The 15,839-nt window shown below is 33.2% G+C and overlaps 2 protein-coding genes across 4 annotated transcripts in view; one reads left to right on the top strand and one right to left on the bottom strand.

Moving 5' to 3' along the window:
* Positions 1–6,509: 6,509 nt before the first annotated feature.
* Positions 6,510–10,578, bottom strand: LOC107754004 (anterior gradient protein 3-like). 2 transcript variants are annotated; one of them, XM_016570305.1, is made up of 9 exons: positions 10,533–10,578; positions 9,839–9,958; positions 9,692–9,755; positions 9,561–9,613; positions 8,633–8,709; positions 8,471–8,534; positions 6,958–7,041; positions 6,604–6,720; positions 6,510–6,524 (listed from the first exon to the last, which is right to left on the bottom strand). In XM_016570305.1, the coding sequence occupies exons 2-8, from the start codon at positions 9,933–9,935 to the stop codon at positions 6,653–6,655; spliced, it is 507 nt and encodes a 168-aa protein (XP_016425791.1). In that variant the 5' UTR covers positions 9,936–9,958; positions 10,533–10,578; the 3' UTR covers positions 6,510–6,524; positions 6,604–6,652. The 2 variants fall into 2 exon arrangements, with proteins under 2 accessions (XP_016425791.1, XP_016425790.1); XM_016570304.1 differs by lacking the exon at positions 6,510–6,524 and having other exon boundaries at positions 6,553–6,720.
* A 1,397-nt stretch (positions 10,579–11,975) lies between these two features.
* traf3ip1 (TNF receptor-associated factor 3 interacting protein 1) overlaps positions 11,976–15,839 on the top strand; it is a 26,662-nt gene continuing 22,798 nt past the window's right edge. For both annotated transcript variants that reach the window (XM_016570302.1, XM_016570301.1), the window contains exons 1-2: positions 11,976–12,401; positions 13,846–13,914. In XM_016570302.1, coding sequence (XP_016425788.1) covers positions 12,279–12,401; positions 13,846–13,914 — 192 coding nt within the window. In that variant the 5' untranslated portion in view covers positions 11,976–12,278. The remainder of the gene's footprint in view (positions 12,402–13,845; positions 13,915–15,839) is intronic.

Below are 15,839 nucleotides of genomic sequence, written 5' to 3'. Positions count from 1 at the left end.
ACATTAATTTTTCACAGTATTAATAAAGCTAACATTAAATAAAAAAATATATTAAAATAAGTAAATAATAGTAGCCTACTGTATTGATGTAACTTTATAGAAACTAAATATTTTCCAAATAATAGTAATAATTTAGACATATTTATAACATTCATTTTTCACAGTATACATTGGGTCTATATACAAGAAACTTTATAGATGCATTTACATTTTAGAATGGGATTGAAATAGGATTGAAAACCCTTGTAATAGCCCATTGTTGCTCATAATTTTCATAAGGGTTATGGTTTTGAAAAAAAAAATTATGTATTATTATTATAATTTTTTGTTTATGTTGCAGACGTGCATAAGACTTCTAATTATGCAGCTTGTTGAGAAGTGTTAATTTTTTTTTTTTTAAATGTTTTAAGTGAGCAAGATATTTAGCCTGGCAGAAATATATTAAAATAAGTAAATAATAGTAGCCTACTGTATTGATGTAACTTTATAGAAACTAAATATTTTCCAAATAATAGTAATAATTTAGACATATTTATAACATTAATTTTTCACAGTATACATTGGGTCTATATACAAGAAACTTTATAGATGCATTTACATTTTAGAATGGGATTGAAATAGGATTGAAAACCCTTGTAATAGCTCATTGTTGCTCATAATTTTCATAAGGGTTATGGTTTTGAAAAAAAAAATTATGTATTATTATTATTATTTTTTGTTTATGTTGCAGACGTGCATAAGACTTCTAATTATGCAGCTTGTTGAGAAGTGTTAATTTTTTTTTTTTTAAATGTTTTAAGTGAGCAAGATATTTAGCCTGGCAGATGATAATATGCACTTAAAAAAAAAAAACATTGATAGACAGACCTTATCATAGAAACTTCTTGGCTCGTTTGACTCTTTTGGCTTTTAACTAACAATCTAGCATCATCATAGCGACAAGTTAAAACCACTTGGAACACCTTAGCAACCGTATAGCAATGCCCTGACAACCCCAATAACACCATAGCATTGGCAGTGAGTTTTGCATGGACAAACACCACTCACATTTTCTTCAGAACACGTAATAGTCTAATGTGTTGTACTAACATGCAAATTCAGATCTTTAGGAAATCTTTGTCATGTTTTGCTATTGTGGACTTTTGCACTGCAACCGACAGCCGTGTGAGTTTTCCTGCATCTATGCTGAGAACAGAGCCCTCACTTCACAATAGAGATTGTGTTGGTGTTTGTTTGCGCTAGATTGAGCCAGCCTGTGATTATTACATTGTTTCCTGATGTCAAATAAAACACTACACGCCCATTCACTTCACACGAGCATTTAGCTAATGTCCCGAGAGTTAATTGGCCCCGTTCCTTCTGCCAACCCTGAGCATATTGATCTATAGTAATTACTCTTGAGGTACGACCTGAGAGTCCGCAAAGAGACATCGTCTCAGGAATGGATAACATTTATCTGAGAGCACAGGCCTTCGCAAGCACCGCGGAATTCTGACTAGGAATTCTTTGAAGCTGACAGAATAATTAAAAACATCGACCCGGTCTCTATTGATGGGAGTGGGAGACGTGGAGGAAGAATGAGAGTGAATTATCATTTTGACCTTCCTGTTTCAATGGCACGGATGCCCCTTTCTTTCCAGGGCACACGGTGGACTCAAAGAGACATCATAGACCTCGCTCTGGCAAAGGTGCGCTATGGGACAAATGGAGAGAGAGAGAGATTAATGTCACATTACCTATTCAGCTTCTCATTGCAAACGTTTCCACAAAGCGAGGGCATATTTGAATATCTAAATTGTCATTTAGATGGCAGCTAATGGGTCTTTGTCCTTGTCAGATTTCAGCAAGTCAAAAAAGGAGTGCAGAATTTCACCGTTAAATGTGTAACTATTGCAGCTTCCTCATACCTACCTACTTAATATTGCAATTCTCAAAAATTCAAATGTTATATATGCTACTAGCCTATTATAATCGTACGCACTGTAATACTGTATATAATAGGCCTATAGGAAATGCTTTTGGACCCTACTCTATAAATGCAGTATATAGATAAGACTGGGGGCTAGTTGTCACAATTTTTACTTCAGCAAACATGGGGTGGGTTTATGTTTTAAATTTAATCAATGTGCAGATAGAAGCTTTGATGGCTGTTGAATATTTACACTGTTATTGCAGGAAATAAAATTTGATTGAACACACACGATGATTTGTGACAACATGACCCTATAGTAGCAGTGTGAAAATAACATGCAAGTGCACAAGAAAAACACACAATTGCGAACTTAATTGTAAACTCAAAATTTTATAGTAATGTACACTGTAAAAAAAAAAAAAAAGATTTTGCAGTTAAATAAAAGATTATTGGCACAAGTTTTACAAGAAAATACTAAGAAATACATTTATTTTAAAGTTGTGAATGTACTAGCAATTTCTGTGTGAAATATATGTTTGCATTTCTTGTAAATATATAGATTTTACTGTAATTTATAATATTTCGATTTATGTATTATTTTAAGTATTCAATTCATTACTTTATTATTTGCTTTTACTATTTATATAATATACATATTTTATTTTGTACTTTATTTTTGTGTTTATACTGAGGTGCAAATAGCATTTTTCCTTCCCATTTCTATTTTTACACCATCTCAGAATTTTTTCATCATTAGCCTCAATTATATTATCATTAGCTTAATTTGTTGTTATTAATTTATTGTTTTAATATAAATATTTTATTTCATTTTATTTGTAGTATTTATATTTTGAACTTCCAGTATACATCTCATAATTCTGATCACCGTTAATAACTAAAATTGTAGTCAAAGTTTACCTTGAGTACGTGTAAAGCTCTTGAAACCCTCAGCCTTTGAAATATTAAATTGGCCTTCTGATTGTATGCATGACCGTCTCACATCTGTCCTTGAGTAACAGTAGAGCTTTCAAAAACATCCTCCAGAATCCACGACCATCGCTGCATTCGACCAATAAAATAACTTCGATAACCGAGTGGTATTGATTCTTCTCAGTGCAAATACTAGTTTCTCACTGTGAAATGAGTAGTTTACAGCAGATAATGGATCATATGATATGGCCTTCAGGAAGAATACACTTTCTACAGTAGATACAACCGTTTTTCTGACTGGTGCTGTACTTCTATCACTGCAGAGCTGAGTGAGAGCATCTGCCAGAGAATATGACGAATGGGATTCGTCTTGAACTGTTGTGCTGGATGTGGTGTTGTTTGAGACATTCATTTTTGAAGAGCGGCTTTCTGTTGTGATGCATACAGCAGGTCACAAGAGCCTGTGCGTTATGTATCAGGCACTGAGAACATGAATCATATTTCTGTGAGGATGTGCTTTAAGACGGGCAGACTTGCTGAATGTGGTTTTTCTCTGTCTGACTCTTTATTGTTTCACTTGCTCATTTTTGTTTTCATGCTCATTCAGGATGCTCTAAGGAACAAATGTGGTGTTTGTACATTAAAAGAAAACCTGTAAATATCAGGGAATATTAAATACGTCTTGAGATCATCAAAATAGCAGTTTTATGGCTTTTAATGCATGCCTTTCAGTTTTGAGGTTTGCTAAATTAAGACATTTAAAATGTACTGTCTTCTGGTACACACAGAAAAATAAGGGGCCAGAATTGTACCTTTTGGGGTACAACAGCTTGTCCCTGGAGCAGTACCCTTAAAAGGACATATTTGTACCTTTTTTACCCCTAATAGGTACATATTAGTGCCTTTTTTACCCCTAATAGGTACATATTAGTGCCTTTTTTACCCCTAATAGGTACATATTAGTACCTTAATGTACTTATTACTACTATGTACCTATTAGGGGTAAAAAAGGTACAAAAATGTCCTTTTAAGGGTACTGCTCCAGGGACAAGCTGTTGTACCCCAAAAGGTACAATTTTAAACCCCTTTTTTCTGTGTGTATAAAAGACTAAAAATATTCATGATTTACTCACATTTTTGTCTAATAAGAAGAGTTTGTTTTTAGATTTACAGCAAAGTACCAACAGTAATATTGTGAAAAAATTATTGCAATTTAAAACAACTGTTTTCTATTTTAATATGTTTTAAAATGTAATTTATTCCTGTGATGCAAAGTCTTCAGTGTCACATGATCCTTCAGAAATCATTCTAATATGCAACATTTATTATTATTATCAATGTTGAAAACAGTTGTGCTGCTTTTTTCAGGATTCTTTGATGACTAAAAAGTTACAAAAGAGCAGCATTTATTTAAAATAAAAATATTTTATAATATTATAAATGTCTTTAATGTCACTTTTTGATAAATAAAATGTGTCCCTCCTGGAAATAAATAAATAAATAAAAAATTGTCCTTAATGTCCCCAAACTTTTGAATGGTAGTGTATAGTGTATATGTGTGTGTGTGTACATATATATATATCAGCCTCTCTATGATTTTTCACGAGTGAGTCACTTCAAAAAATGCATTAAACACATTTATTTGTACAGATTTCTTTGGTTTGACTGTGACCATCCTTGCTGTCCTTTATCAAGGGCTTACTGTGTGTGTGTGTGTGTGTGTGTGTGTGTGTGTATTGACAGCGGCTCTAGAGCTCTTATTGGTGAGGTGAGAGGGTGTGCTCATCTGTGGCGTTAATAAGACTGTTCCCGCGCCTGTGTGACCAGCGTGCGGCTGTCAGTCAGAGCCGTAACCAGGCGTACAGCATTAATTCACTCTGTCGGCGGAGGAATGACCATCCTGCTCCACTCCATTACTCTCTGTGACCCTGGGCCGCAGGATTTAAGTCTGTCACCTCACCTCCCCTGCATTCAGCACACTCAGCAACTCCTGACTCATAGTCATAAAGCTGCTTTTTCAAATCCTGTTGACATTTTTCTAGCGTTTTCTGAGCTTCAGGCCCACCTCTTTAGCAAAAGCTCTCGCAGACATACTTTCTATAAGAACACAGTTCATTTACATTAATGCAAAGCAGACGCTTTTTGCAGATCTAGGTGTTTATAACACCATGCTATTCTGTTTAAGATGCTAATAAATGCTCCAATAGTTATATTTACATACATATAGCAACATATTCTAACTCTAGTGTAACTTTGCCAGACTTTTGACCTTTGATTTAGGCACCATGATCCACATGTACAGTGACTGACTACAGTTTGTTTGTGCAGGGTTATTTTAAAGACTAGAGAGCAACAGTACCGATCATAAAGAAAATAAATGATTTTCCCTGTAAAGTTTTTTTTAAGTGACAAATTGTACAGACCCACCATGAGCTTTGGTTAAGTGATGCTCTATGCTTCCATAGGATGTTTTTTTTTCTTTTCTTTTTTTAAGTCATGTTTAACTGAGAAACAAGAATCAGAAAAGTCGTTATAACCGGAAAAGAGCATATGTCACAAAAACCTTTGACCACTCGCTCCCATAAAGCGGTGCAAAGGTCTCTCTGCTCTTGTAAGCAGCTTATATATGTCTGTTTGTTTGAATGTTTTGGCAATACACTTAAAATGTGGTATCTTATGAAATAATTATTTAAAGTATATTGTATCATTGTTTATGATTCAGTTACATCATTCATAATGCTTCGTAGTACGAGTTCATTAACTCATAAAAAGCACCTTTGTCTAATTTATTTATTTTTTTAATTTAATGTATTTTTATTTTAAATCAATAGTTGCAGTGTGCTTGCTAGTTGATTTAGGAAAAATACTTCCAGAATTTAAAAAGCTGAAAAGCACAGCAATTGCAATTAGAATTTTCATAATCATTTATAATAATTCATGTTATGAGTTCCTTAACTCATCAAAAAGTACTTTTGTCTATTTACTTTACTTTACTTTACTTTACTTTACTTTGCTTTGCTTTGCTTTAAAATCAGTGGTTATAGTGTGTTTGCTAGTTGGTTTAGGAAAAATATCTCCAGAAATAAGCAATTTTGGAAATCGCTTTTGCTAATCCAAAAGTGATTATTTCATAACTCATATGTTTACTTGTGGAATTGGACATTGCAAAAAAATGTTTGGCAGTCATTTAATATTTATCTGCTGAAGTCTACCTTTTAATTAATGTGTTAATATTAATGAATAAATTGATTTTGTACTTGTAATTTACTGGGAGCTTATGCTCATTTATTTAGAGCATTAAATTGATGGTTATGACACTGACTTCTGTGCACAGTGTGTTCTGCCATCTAGTGTTTACTCTGTGTCACTGCATAATGGAAGATGCTTGCATTCTTCCTCATTGAGACTCACACATTGATTCTTATTTTGCTTCCTTGATCCTTTTTACAAATTACAGACAAGTCATGCCTCTTAATCCTTGTACAATGGAGGATGGCTTTGTCTCACTTACTAGTTAATGGACTTTGAATTGAAGCAACTGTTTATTCCTGCTGATCTTAGTCACGTAGATCGCTATGTTTTACCTGATGTTGCCTACAGGTCAAGTGAAGCCAGAGGCAAAATAAACCCTGACTGTTTCTCATAGTTTCCGTCCTCCTTCATACCTTTGTATTATTCCTTGCTGTTAAAAGAATAGACACAGAAACATTACTATAACAGACTTTATTCAAAACTGAATATTGTTAGTTGCACAAAGAAACCTGTATATAGTGTTCAAGTCTTGAAAGAGAGTAAGCTGTCGTCTATCCATCACAGATCATCATGTTTCTTGTGTTCATCCTTGAGCAGGATCTTGGCTTTCATCATGTTCTCTGCCACTGCACACAAACAAAGATATAGGCATGGGATATGATTAATGCCTGATTAACTAATTACAAATATTAATTTTCAACATTAGCACATTCACAAGCACATAAAGTAGCAGAGAATGTGGTATGGATGAGCGTGAATAAACAGTGAACAGCTTGGTTCTGCTGTTGGGAGTCAGAAAGCACTTGACAATATAGAGCTTTTGCCTCTCAGTGGAGCTCATTAGACAGCAGAAAGACACTCACATAAGTCCATGTCGCTCGGCTCGTATGTGTACATTCGGTTGGCGTATTTTCCAGCTATGTCAGCTCGCACAGTCAGTGTGGGATCTGGGTGGAGGAGGAGAGAAGACGGAGAAGAGTGAATCTCATGAAAACATAAGTCACCTCAATATCAAAGCCAAAAATATTTCAAATGATATTTTACATAAAGAATATGAAACCAGGGCCACCAGATTTTAAAGGCAGTGCAACAAATAGGCCTACTAATATGGTATGTAAATACTTTAAATTTTAAACATTAGATATAATGTAATGTAATGTAATATAATATACAAATATGTTCCTAATATCACAATATTATACTAGTTACACTGGCGGTCAAAAGTTTGGCATAATTAAGATTTTTTTTTAAATTTTTTTTTAAGAAGTCTCTTCACCAAGGCTGCATTTATTTGATCAAAAATACAGAAAAAAAAAAACAATAAAATTGTGAAATATTATTACAGTTTAAAAGAGTTGTTTTTTGTTTTGAATATATGTTAAAATGTAATCTATTCCTATGCAAAGCTGAATTTTTAGCATCATTACTCCAGTCTTCAGTGTCACATGATCATTCAGACATCATTTTAATCAATGTTATCAATGCAAATCAAAGCAAAAATAATATTTAATAATATTTTTTTTTTTTAATTCAGGATTCATTGATGAATATAAACTTAAGCATTTATAAGTAAAAATATATAACACTTTACAATAAGGTTCCATTTGGCTAACTACATTAGTTAACATTACCTAACAGTGAAAAATACTTCACCTCTAAAGCATTTATTTTAGTTACTGTTGATTCCAACATTTACTAATACATTATTAAAAGCAAAAGTTGTATCTATTAATGTTATTTAATTGACCTTAGCTAATATGAACTAACAATGAACAGTTGTATTTGATTAACTAACGTTAACAAAGTTGAATAAATACTCTTAACAATGTATTGCTCATTGTTAGTTAATGTTAGCTAATGCATTAAATACCAAATCTTTTCCAACATTGTAAATGTACTTTCTGTCACTTTGGATCAATTTAATGCGTTCTTGTTTAATAAAAAATATTGATTTCTTTCATTTGACACTGAAGACTGGAGTAATGGTTGATGAAAATTCAGTTTTGCCATCATAGGAATAAATTACATTTTAAAATTATAATAATAAAAAAAAAACAGCTATTTTAAATTGTAATAATATTTAGCAATATTTCTGTCTTCTATATTTTTGATCAAATAAATGCAGCTTTGGTGAACATGATAGTCTTCCTTCAAAAACAATAAAACAATCTGAATTATTTCAAACTTTTGACTGCCAGTGTGCATTGTTTTTGCTCCACCTGAGACTGCACACTGACATAATTACCTAATATTAATTGCTTCTGCTATTGAAATCCCATTAATTACAGAGTTACGATTATACAATATTATCAGGTAATCCCAACTCGACAAGTCATTACACTGAACTGTTTAATAGGAAATAATGTGAAAACTCACCAACAAACAAGATCCTGGGGACATAAAAGCCATCAGGAGCCAAGTTGGCATCGGTGGTCTCATGCTGAAAATCACAATCATTAGCTTATTCTTGCAGTTTTAGATGCATTTCTCACTTCAATATCTGTTGAACATTTGACAGTACTTGTACTTGTACTTTACCACTAAATTGAGCATGATGAAATCTGATTTGGCCAGCCTTTGAATGGTTTGATGTTCAGCAAAAGCCTTTTTCAGAGCTAAAAGGAAGCAAATAGAGTACAGAAAGAGATTAAAACATCGACATGCAATAGCATTTTATACAAACTGCAAAGACAAACACTTGTTACTTTCAGATTGTGATTTAAACCAGGGGTTTTCAAACGGGTTCAAAAAACATTTGTAAAAAGTATCAAAATAAATCATTAAATATATATATCAGGGTTCCTCAATAGGCGGCCCGCGGGCCACATCCGGCCCGTGAGAGAAAAAAGTTTGGCCCGCGCTAATTTCAAATAATGTGGCATAAAAATTCAAACGCAGCATCAGAAAGCTACATTAACTTATGGTGCGTTCAAGTCATGTCGGATAGATCGTATTTACGAGTTGAACGCACATGAACGCCACCACAAAGTCGTTATTACGAGTGAGAAACTCGAAATTTTCTTTAAGCCCAGAGTTTCCGAGTTGGGGGCGTGTCAATGAGAAACATGGCGGAATCGATGGATGCAACGTCTGTAGTTGATGGTAAATTTTTGTTTAAATTGATAGTTTAGTTGTCCTATAAACTTAAATGTAGAACTGCATGTCTTATATATATATATTTTTTTTTTTACAAGAAAATATATAGTTTCCTTTTGAAATTTGATGATGGGATCCTCACTCGAGGAGGATGATGATATTCGGGGGTCAATGGCATCTAAAAGATTGAAAACCCCTGATTTGAAGAACAATGCACCTGTTACTTCACATGTTTGGAATTGTTATTTTTGGGTGAACTATTTGTTTAAGCACTCTTACAAGCATCTATGACACAAAGAATTAATCTATACATTTTTATTTCATTAAAGATCATGTAAACTGTTTGATGCAGAATCCAAAAGATGCAAACCTTTACTGTGCGGACAATCCTCCAAATGATGAATGATCATCAGAGGCTTCTTACTATGATAAAACAGATATTTCAAATCTGATTATACATAAAACACAAGTGAGAGTGGTGTTTAATGTGATTGTAGGTACCTTTCGACAGCTTTAGACAGTCCTTCTTCATAAGTCTGAACCCAGGTGGTGTCATCGCCCCAACCTGAAAGAAATGTAGACATTTTTCTATGATCGATTTACCATAGTATATGGACTTCTGTTTATGCGTATGCAATTCACTGATACCTCTTGAGAGAGTTTGGACTGCCTTTTTCTTCCTTTGAGTAGAGACATCACAGAACACAAGAAATAAAAGTAATACGCAGACCATCCAGTGCTGCATGATTATAGTATGTGCTATGTGTCCTGAGGAAAAAAAGAGAGAATAAAAAGGAAAGTCAAACGTGACTAATGCTTTATGCTAATGTTTTATTCAGCTGTTTTTAAGGTTGGGTCCACCTACTGAAATTGCATGACATACTCTTAAATAGATGACAAGAGCTGTTAAACTGGACAAACGTGCTTGTGAAACTTTGTTCTGACAGCGACGAATAACAAATGTTCACTTGACTATTACAGAAGCATTTTAATTTTAATCTTTTATAATTTAACTTGATGATATTAATGACAACTAATAATTTCACCAACAAATAATTTACACATACCTTGTCCTGTATCAAATGCAATTACAAATCGAAAGTAAAATGTTCCCTTGATATTCTAATAAGAACTACATTTTTCACACTTTTCATGCTGGCAAGTTTGGAATGAAATGCAAAAGAAACGCAAGCATGTCAAATGAGAGTAATGTGAAACCAAGATAGTTCTCAGTGCTCCAACAAACAACCCAGCCTTTATATGTGGATAATGCATTCAGATTCAGATCGATTCTTAAATAATTCCAAGAAAGTAAGAAAATAGCAAGTAAAAGAGAGCCTACCGGGAGTGAACAGGTGAACTAAATTTACTGTCCCTCTCTCCAAGCCGACAGCAACTACTACATTGTATGTCAGGCATTTTTATAGTCTCACTATGTGTAACCTCCCAAACAGGTTTTGCATGCAGGCAATACAGAATTCCTCTCACGTTTATTTAGCCAATCACAGAAGCTCAATGGACATACAGTATTTTGTATAGTATATATGTAGTATATGCAAACAGATTTTTTCATCTGAAGATCTCTGTGCTTTCTTAAGTAATTTCATTATAGAAAATATTCTTTGCCACATGCTGTTTTACTATTCCAGGAATGAGCTTTGAAATCTCATATGCACACGGTTATGCTACAAGCTCAGCAACCTGACATTTGTAGGTGGAGGGCTGCATGCTTAATCATTGTATCTGTATTTTTGTGATGTGAGGATATTAATAATGGAGGCCCAGTGGTATCAGACAGAATCTACATGAAAAGTTTTAAAAGTAGTTTTGATCTCTCTATCTAAAGATCACCCAGCTGAAAAGAGTAGCTGGCTGTGAATGACACTGACTTGAGGTTATTTCTCAGCACTTTGTCTCTGAGTGATGCTGAGAAACCGAGACACGAGGAGTTTGAGCTCTGCGATCCAGCAATGATGTCAGTCCGGTTTACGTAAAGAGGTGTGATGTTATTTCTGTTGCACTATTTATTTTTTATTTTTTTTAAAAGTATTTTTTTTTTTTTTTTTTTTTTTTAAATCTATTTTATTTAGTTATTTATCTATTTTAATTTTATTTGTTTGTTTGTTTTTGTTTTGTTTTGTGATTTTTACACAGTTTTTCTCAACTTTTTTATGGACCCCCTAGAACTCTCTTTTGGCCACCAGTTTGAAAACCCCTGCCCTATTGTGAGCAAATTAAAATAAGTCAGAAAAGTGTTTATTTTTTACAATTTGTTTTATTTATAAATGTATAAATTATTATTATTATTATTATTATTATTCTCTTTTCATATTGTTATTTTAACTAATGTATTAATAAATAATTATTTAAAAATAATATAATATGTATTCTGTAATATAATCTGTATATCTTTTTATTTTAGTTATTTGTTGTATCATGTATTTGCTTTTTTTTATTAATTTAAATTAAAAATTAAAAATGTTAATTAATTTAAATCTTATTCTTAATTATTTATTTATTTTTACAAAGTGTTTATTTTTAAAATTATTATTATTATTATTTAATTGTATTTCATTTATTTTTTTATTCGTTTTTTTTTTACACATTTACTATTGAAATGTTAATCTTTCTATATAGTTATTTTTAACTAATGCATAAAAACATATTGATGAATGCATAGTTAAAAATAATATAATCTGGATTCTGTAATCTGTATTTTTTAGGTTTTTTTATTATCATGTCGTTGTTCTTTTTTTCTTTTTTTCTTTTTTTTCATCTGGTCGGTTTGTGCAGGTAAGAATGATATTTGTCCCAGTTGGTCTGAACATGAAGAAAGACTGACATAAATTTGGAGAGCTACAGTGTTCTACTGTTGTTTGTTGTTGTCATGGACACCTCTAGCCCTTGACGACCGCCTAGGTTCCGCGCAAGCGCAGAATCCGCACAGCGGAGGATTGTGGGACAGAAAGCTATCGCCAGGGCAACAAGCAGAGTTTAGCGAGCGGAAATCTGCTGCTAGCAGAACAGTAAGGGCGATTAATTATCAAAGAAACATCTTTTACACTAAATACCGTTTTAGTTTGTTGCCATGAACGAATCTGTAGCCAAAAAGACCCAGGAGACTCTGGGAAAAGTGATCAAAAAGCCTCCTCTGACAGAAAAACTGCTCAGCAAACCGCCGTTTCGATACCTGCACGATGTCTTCAGTGAGGTGAGTTAGTGAAAACATTATTTTTATGACATAAGTGCTGTTTTATTTCGCTCACCGTCTACATATTTACCTTCATACGCTTCAAATCCAGTTTATAGATCTCGAAACGCGTACGTTAGCTGGCTAATGTAGCTTGCGCATAGTCTTCAAAATATGGCAGATAACTTAAATGTCAATATATGTTTGCCTGATGTGTAAATATCTCATATTAGCTTTAATATTTGAATGGCCGGAGCTTTGCTTTAATGGTTTAGATGAAGTTGGTGTTTTGATGGTGGCGAGCAAGCTAATATATTACTAATACAATAACTGTTAAAACGCTGTCAGCAATATCATCTTCTGTCTGGGTTTTTACTGTCATTGCATTCAGAGCTCTTGTTGAGCTGTTTACCTGGTTACTAGGCATAGCTCCACATGGTTATGCAAACAAAACTCAAGGGTTTGCAATCTAGGTGTCCATGTAAATGATCTTGACATATTCATGGGATAAAATAGAGATATACTTCTCAATGTAATGGCAGACTATCGAGAAAAAAATAATACAAATTGTATGGCAACTTCTTGTGCTTTTGATTTTGTAATTAGGAGTATATTCCCCCAATAAACGGCAACAATTGCCAACAAACACCAGTATCCAACAGTTGTTAAATTTTAAAAAACACACTGAACAAATTAAAATAGCAAAGCAGAAATGTAATAATAATGATTAATAATAATCATTTCATTTTATTACATATATATTTCACATGTATGCTCGACACTCACTGTCTGCTTTCCCTACTCATCCATTTCAAGAAATATTGAATTAAGATTGTAGTTTTGTACTGAAATTCATATGCATGCACAATTTATATTTGTCAACAAAATAAATATCTAGCATTTAATGAAAAACCAAGGTGTCAAGATCATGAGAAACATGAATTTAGTCAGGTGTGTCCAAACTTTTGGTTGTACAGTTGTAGCTCTGTACAGGTGAGTTGGTTATAGACAGTATTAGGTAAAGGAAGAGGACAGTTAAGGATGAAGTGGGTGTGTTTGTATCCAGAGATAGGCCCAAGGGTTGTAAGCTCAGCTAAGATTAGCTAGAGAGATCGAATCACACCGGCTGTCCACTGTATGCATACTGTCCGCACCTCTTGAGTTATGTCATTGCTTGTCATAGTGTAATGTTGTGTTAAATCACATTTTGTTTTCATACTGAATATTTTGTAAATTATTTCTCCGTCATTATATATTGTCATTAATGTGAACAGTTTACAAAAGTGATGATAACTGTTTTTGCCTGTGTAGAGTGTTCCAAATCAATCACTTCTGAGGTTCTATTTCAGTTTGTATGCTCTTAGAAGGCAGTGGACAACAAGGCAGCTAACTTTTGAAACAGAGTCTATGTCTTTATATTTTTGGATAAAAAATTTGGTTGTAAAAACTTTTCCAATTTTTTTAGGTAATACGTACCACAGGCTTTATGAAAGGACTTTATGGAGAAGCAGAGATGAAGGCAGATAATGTGAAGGTAAATCACCAGTAAAAATGTGTCCACTTTTAGAGGAATGATCAGGTGCACAGTTTTTCTAAGTTATATTTGGCTGGCTCTTCTTCATCCCAGTGGTCTTGTGCTTGACATACTCTACCGTTCAAAAGTATGGGATCAGTCAGATATATTTTTAAAGAAATTCATACTTTTATTCATCAAGGATTCATTAAATTGATGAAAAGTAAAGATGTTTATAATGTTACAAAAGATTGCTATTTCAAATAAATGTTGTTCTTTTGAACTTGAACTATTCATCAAAGAATACAGAAAAAAACATGTCATGGTTTTCAAACATATTAAACAGAAAAACTGCTAATAATAATAATAATAAATGTTTATTGAGCAGTAAATCAACATATTAGAATGACTTCTGAAGATCATGTGACACTGAAGATTGGCATAATGGCTGCTGAAAATTAAATTTTGCCATCACAGGAATAAATTAAATTGTAATAATATTTCACAATATTACGGTTTTTACTGTATTTTTGATTAAATAAATGCATCCTTGGTGAGCATAAGATACTTCTTTACATTAAAAAATCTTAAAATCCCAAATATTTTAACAGTAGTTTAACACAGATCATTTGTCACACTTAAATGTATTTGTGTAAAAACTTATTTTAATGGGGAAAATAACTGAGTGCACCTTTAAGAGAAATTTTAGGCTATATATGTGTGCATAAGTAAATGTGCAAACCAGACACTTATTTCTTGCTTATTGCAGTACTACCTCACAATCATATGACAGTTTTATGTTCCTCGCCAATTAATCCACCTACTTGGCAGTGATGCATCATATTACAGTTGACCTCTTGTATCTACCTGATCTTCTGCCTCATTAAGTGTTCTTGGATTCTATAGCCATTAGCCACAGTATCTCAGACTTCCACTCTGCTGTGTTTTTTGCTGTTAAGGTGTTGACATTGATCAGATAACTAAGTGTAACTCAAGACTCTCCATTTAATTAGCGTGCCAAAGTCCCACGTATTGAGTCATGAGGTGTGATAAATCTCCCTGTTAAAAGCTTCGTGCCTTTTACTAGAATTACTTGGATCAGTGTCAGTGACCCTGTAAGAGATGCAGGTTACTAGCTCACCACAGCACTCTGTGTGCAAAGTGAGGAGTTCATGTCTGATCCTTCTCCAAACGTGGGGCAGTCTGAAAGAGCTCTGGCCTTTGATGTCCCAGCATGCATAATAAATGACCTCCCTACACCTGTGTGAAGCAGGACGGTCTGACGGTATACCATGACATAATATTTTGATAGCGCCACAGTTTTAACACTTTTCAGGGGAATCTAACTACAGATAGCTTACTTATAGATGTCTATACATAATAACTGGGACAGAAGGAAGCATTTTGATGCCAAAAAATTACATAAATTTGCCATACACCAATTTACACCAATACACCAATTTGATTTTTTTGCATTGCATTGGGACATTTTCATGTGAGATATTATATTATATTACATTATATTATATTATAATTTTTGCACTTTTGTATTGCCTTTCTGATTCTGATTTATGCTGATTTAAAATAAAAAATAATTGTGAATTACATTGTATAGCATTAAGGAATTTCACCATTGAGATTAATGGGAATTAAATGCTCAAACTATTCAGTGTCTGGACCCATTATGCTTAAGAAAGTATAGAGGGAAAACTTGCTTTAATGTCATAAGGCATACAATCTTAATGGTCCTAAAATGTGCTTCATTTTATGCAAAACCTGTTTCTTTTTTTGTGTTGAAATGCATGTGACATGAATATGTTTTCCTCAAATTTGCATGTTAGAATGATTTCTGAAGGATCATGTGACACTCAAAACTGGAGTAATGATGCTAAAAATACAGCTGCGCATCACAGAAATAAATTACAGTTTAACACATATTCACATAG

This window comes from Sinocyclocheilus rhinocerous, unplaced genomic scaffold, assembly GCF_001515625.1.
Source record: "Sinocyclocheilus rhinocerous isolate Xijiao unplaced genomic scaffold, SAMN03320098_v1.1 scaffold1554, whole genome shotgun sequence".
Lineage (NCBI taxonomy): Eukaryota > Metazoa > Chordata > Actinopteri > Cypriniformes > Cyprinidae > Sinocyclocheilus > Sinocyclocheilus rhinocerous.
This window is presented reverse-complemented; position numbering and strand designations above follow the sequence as displayed.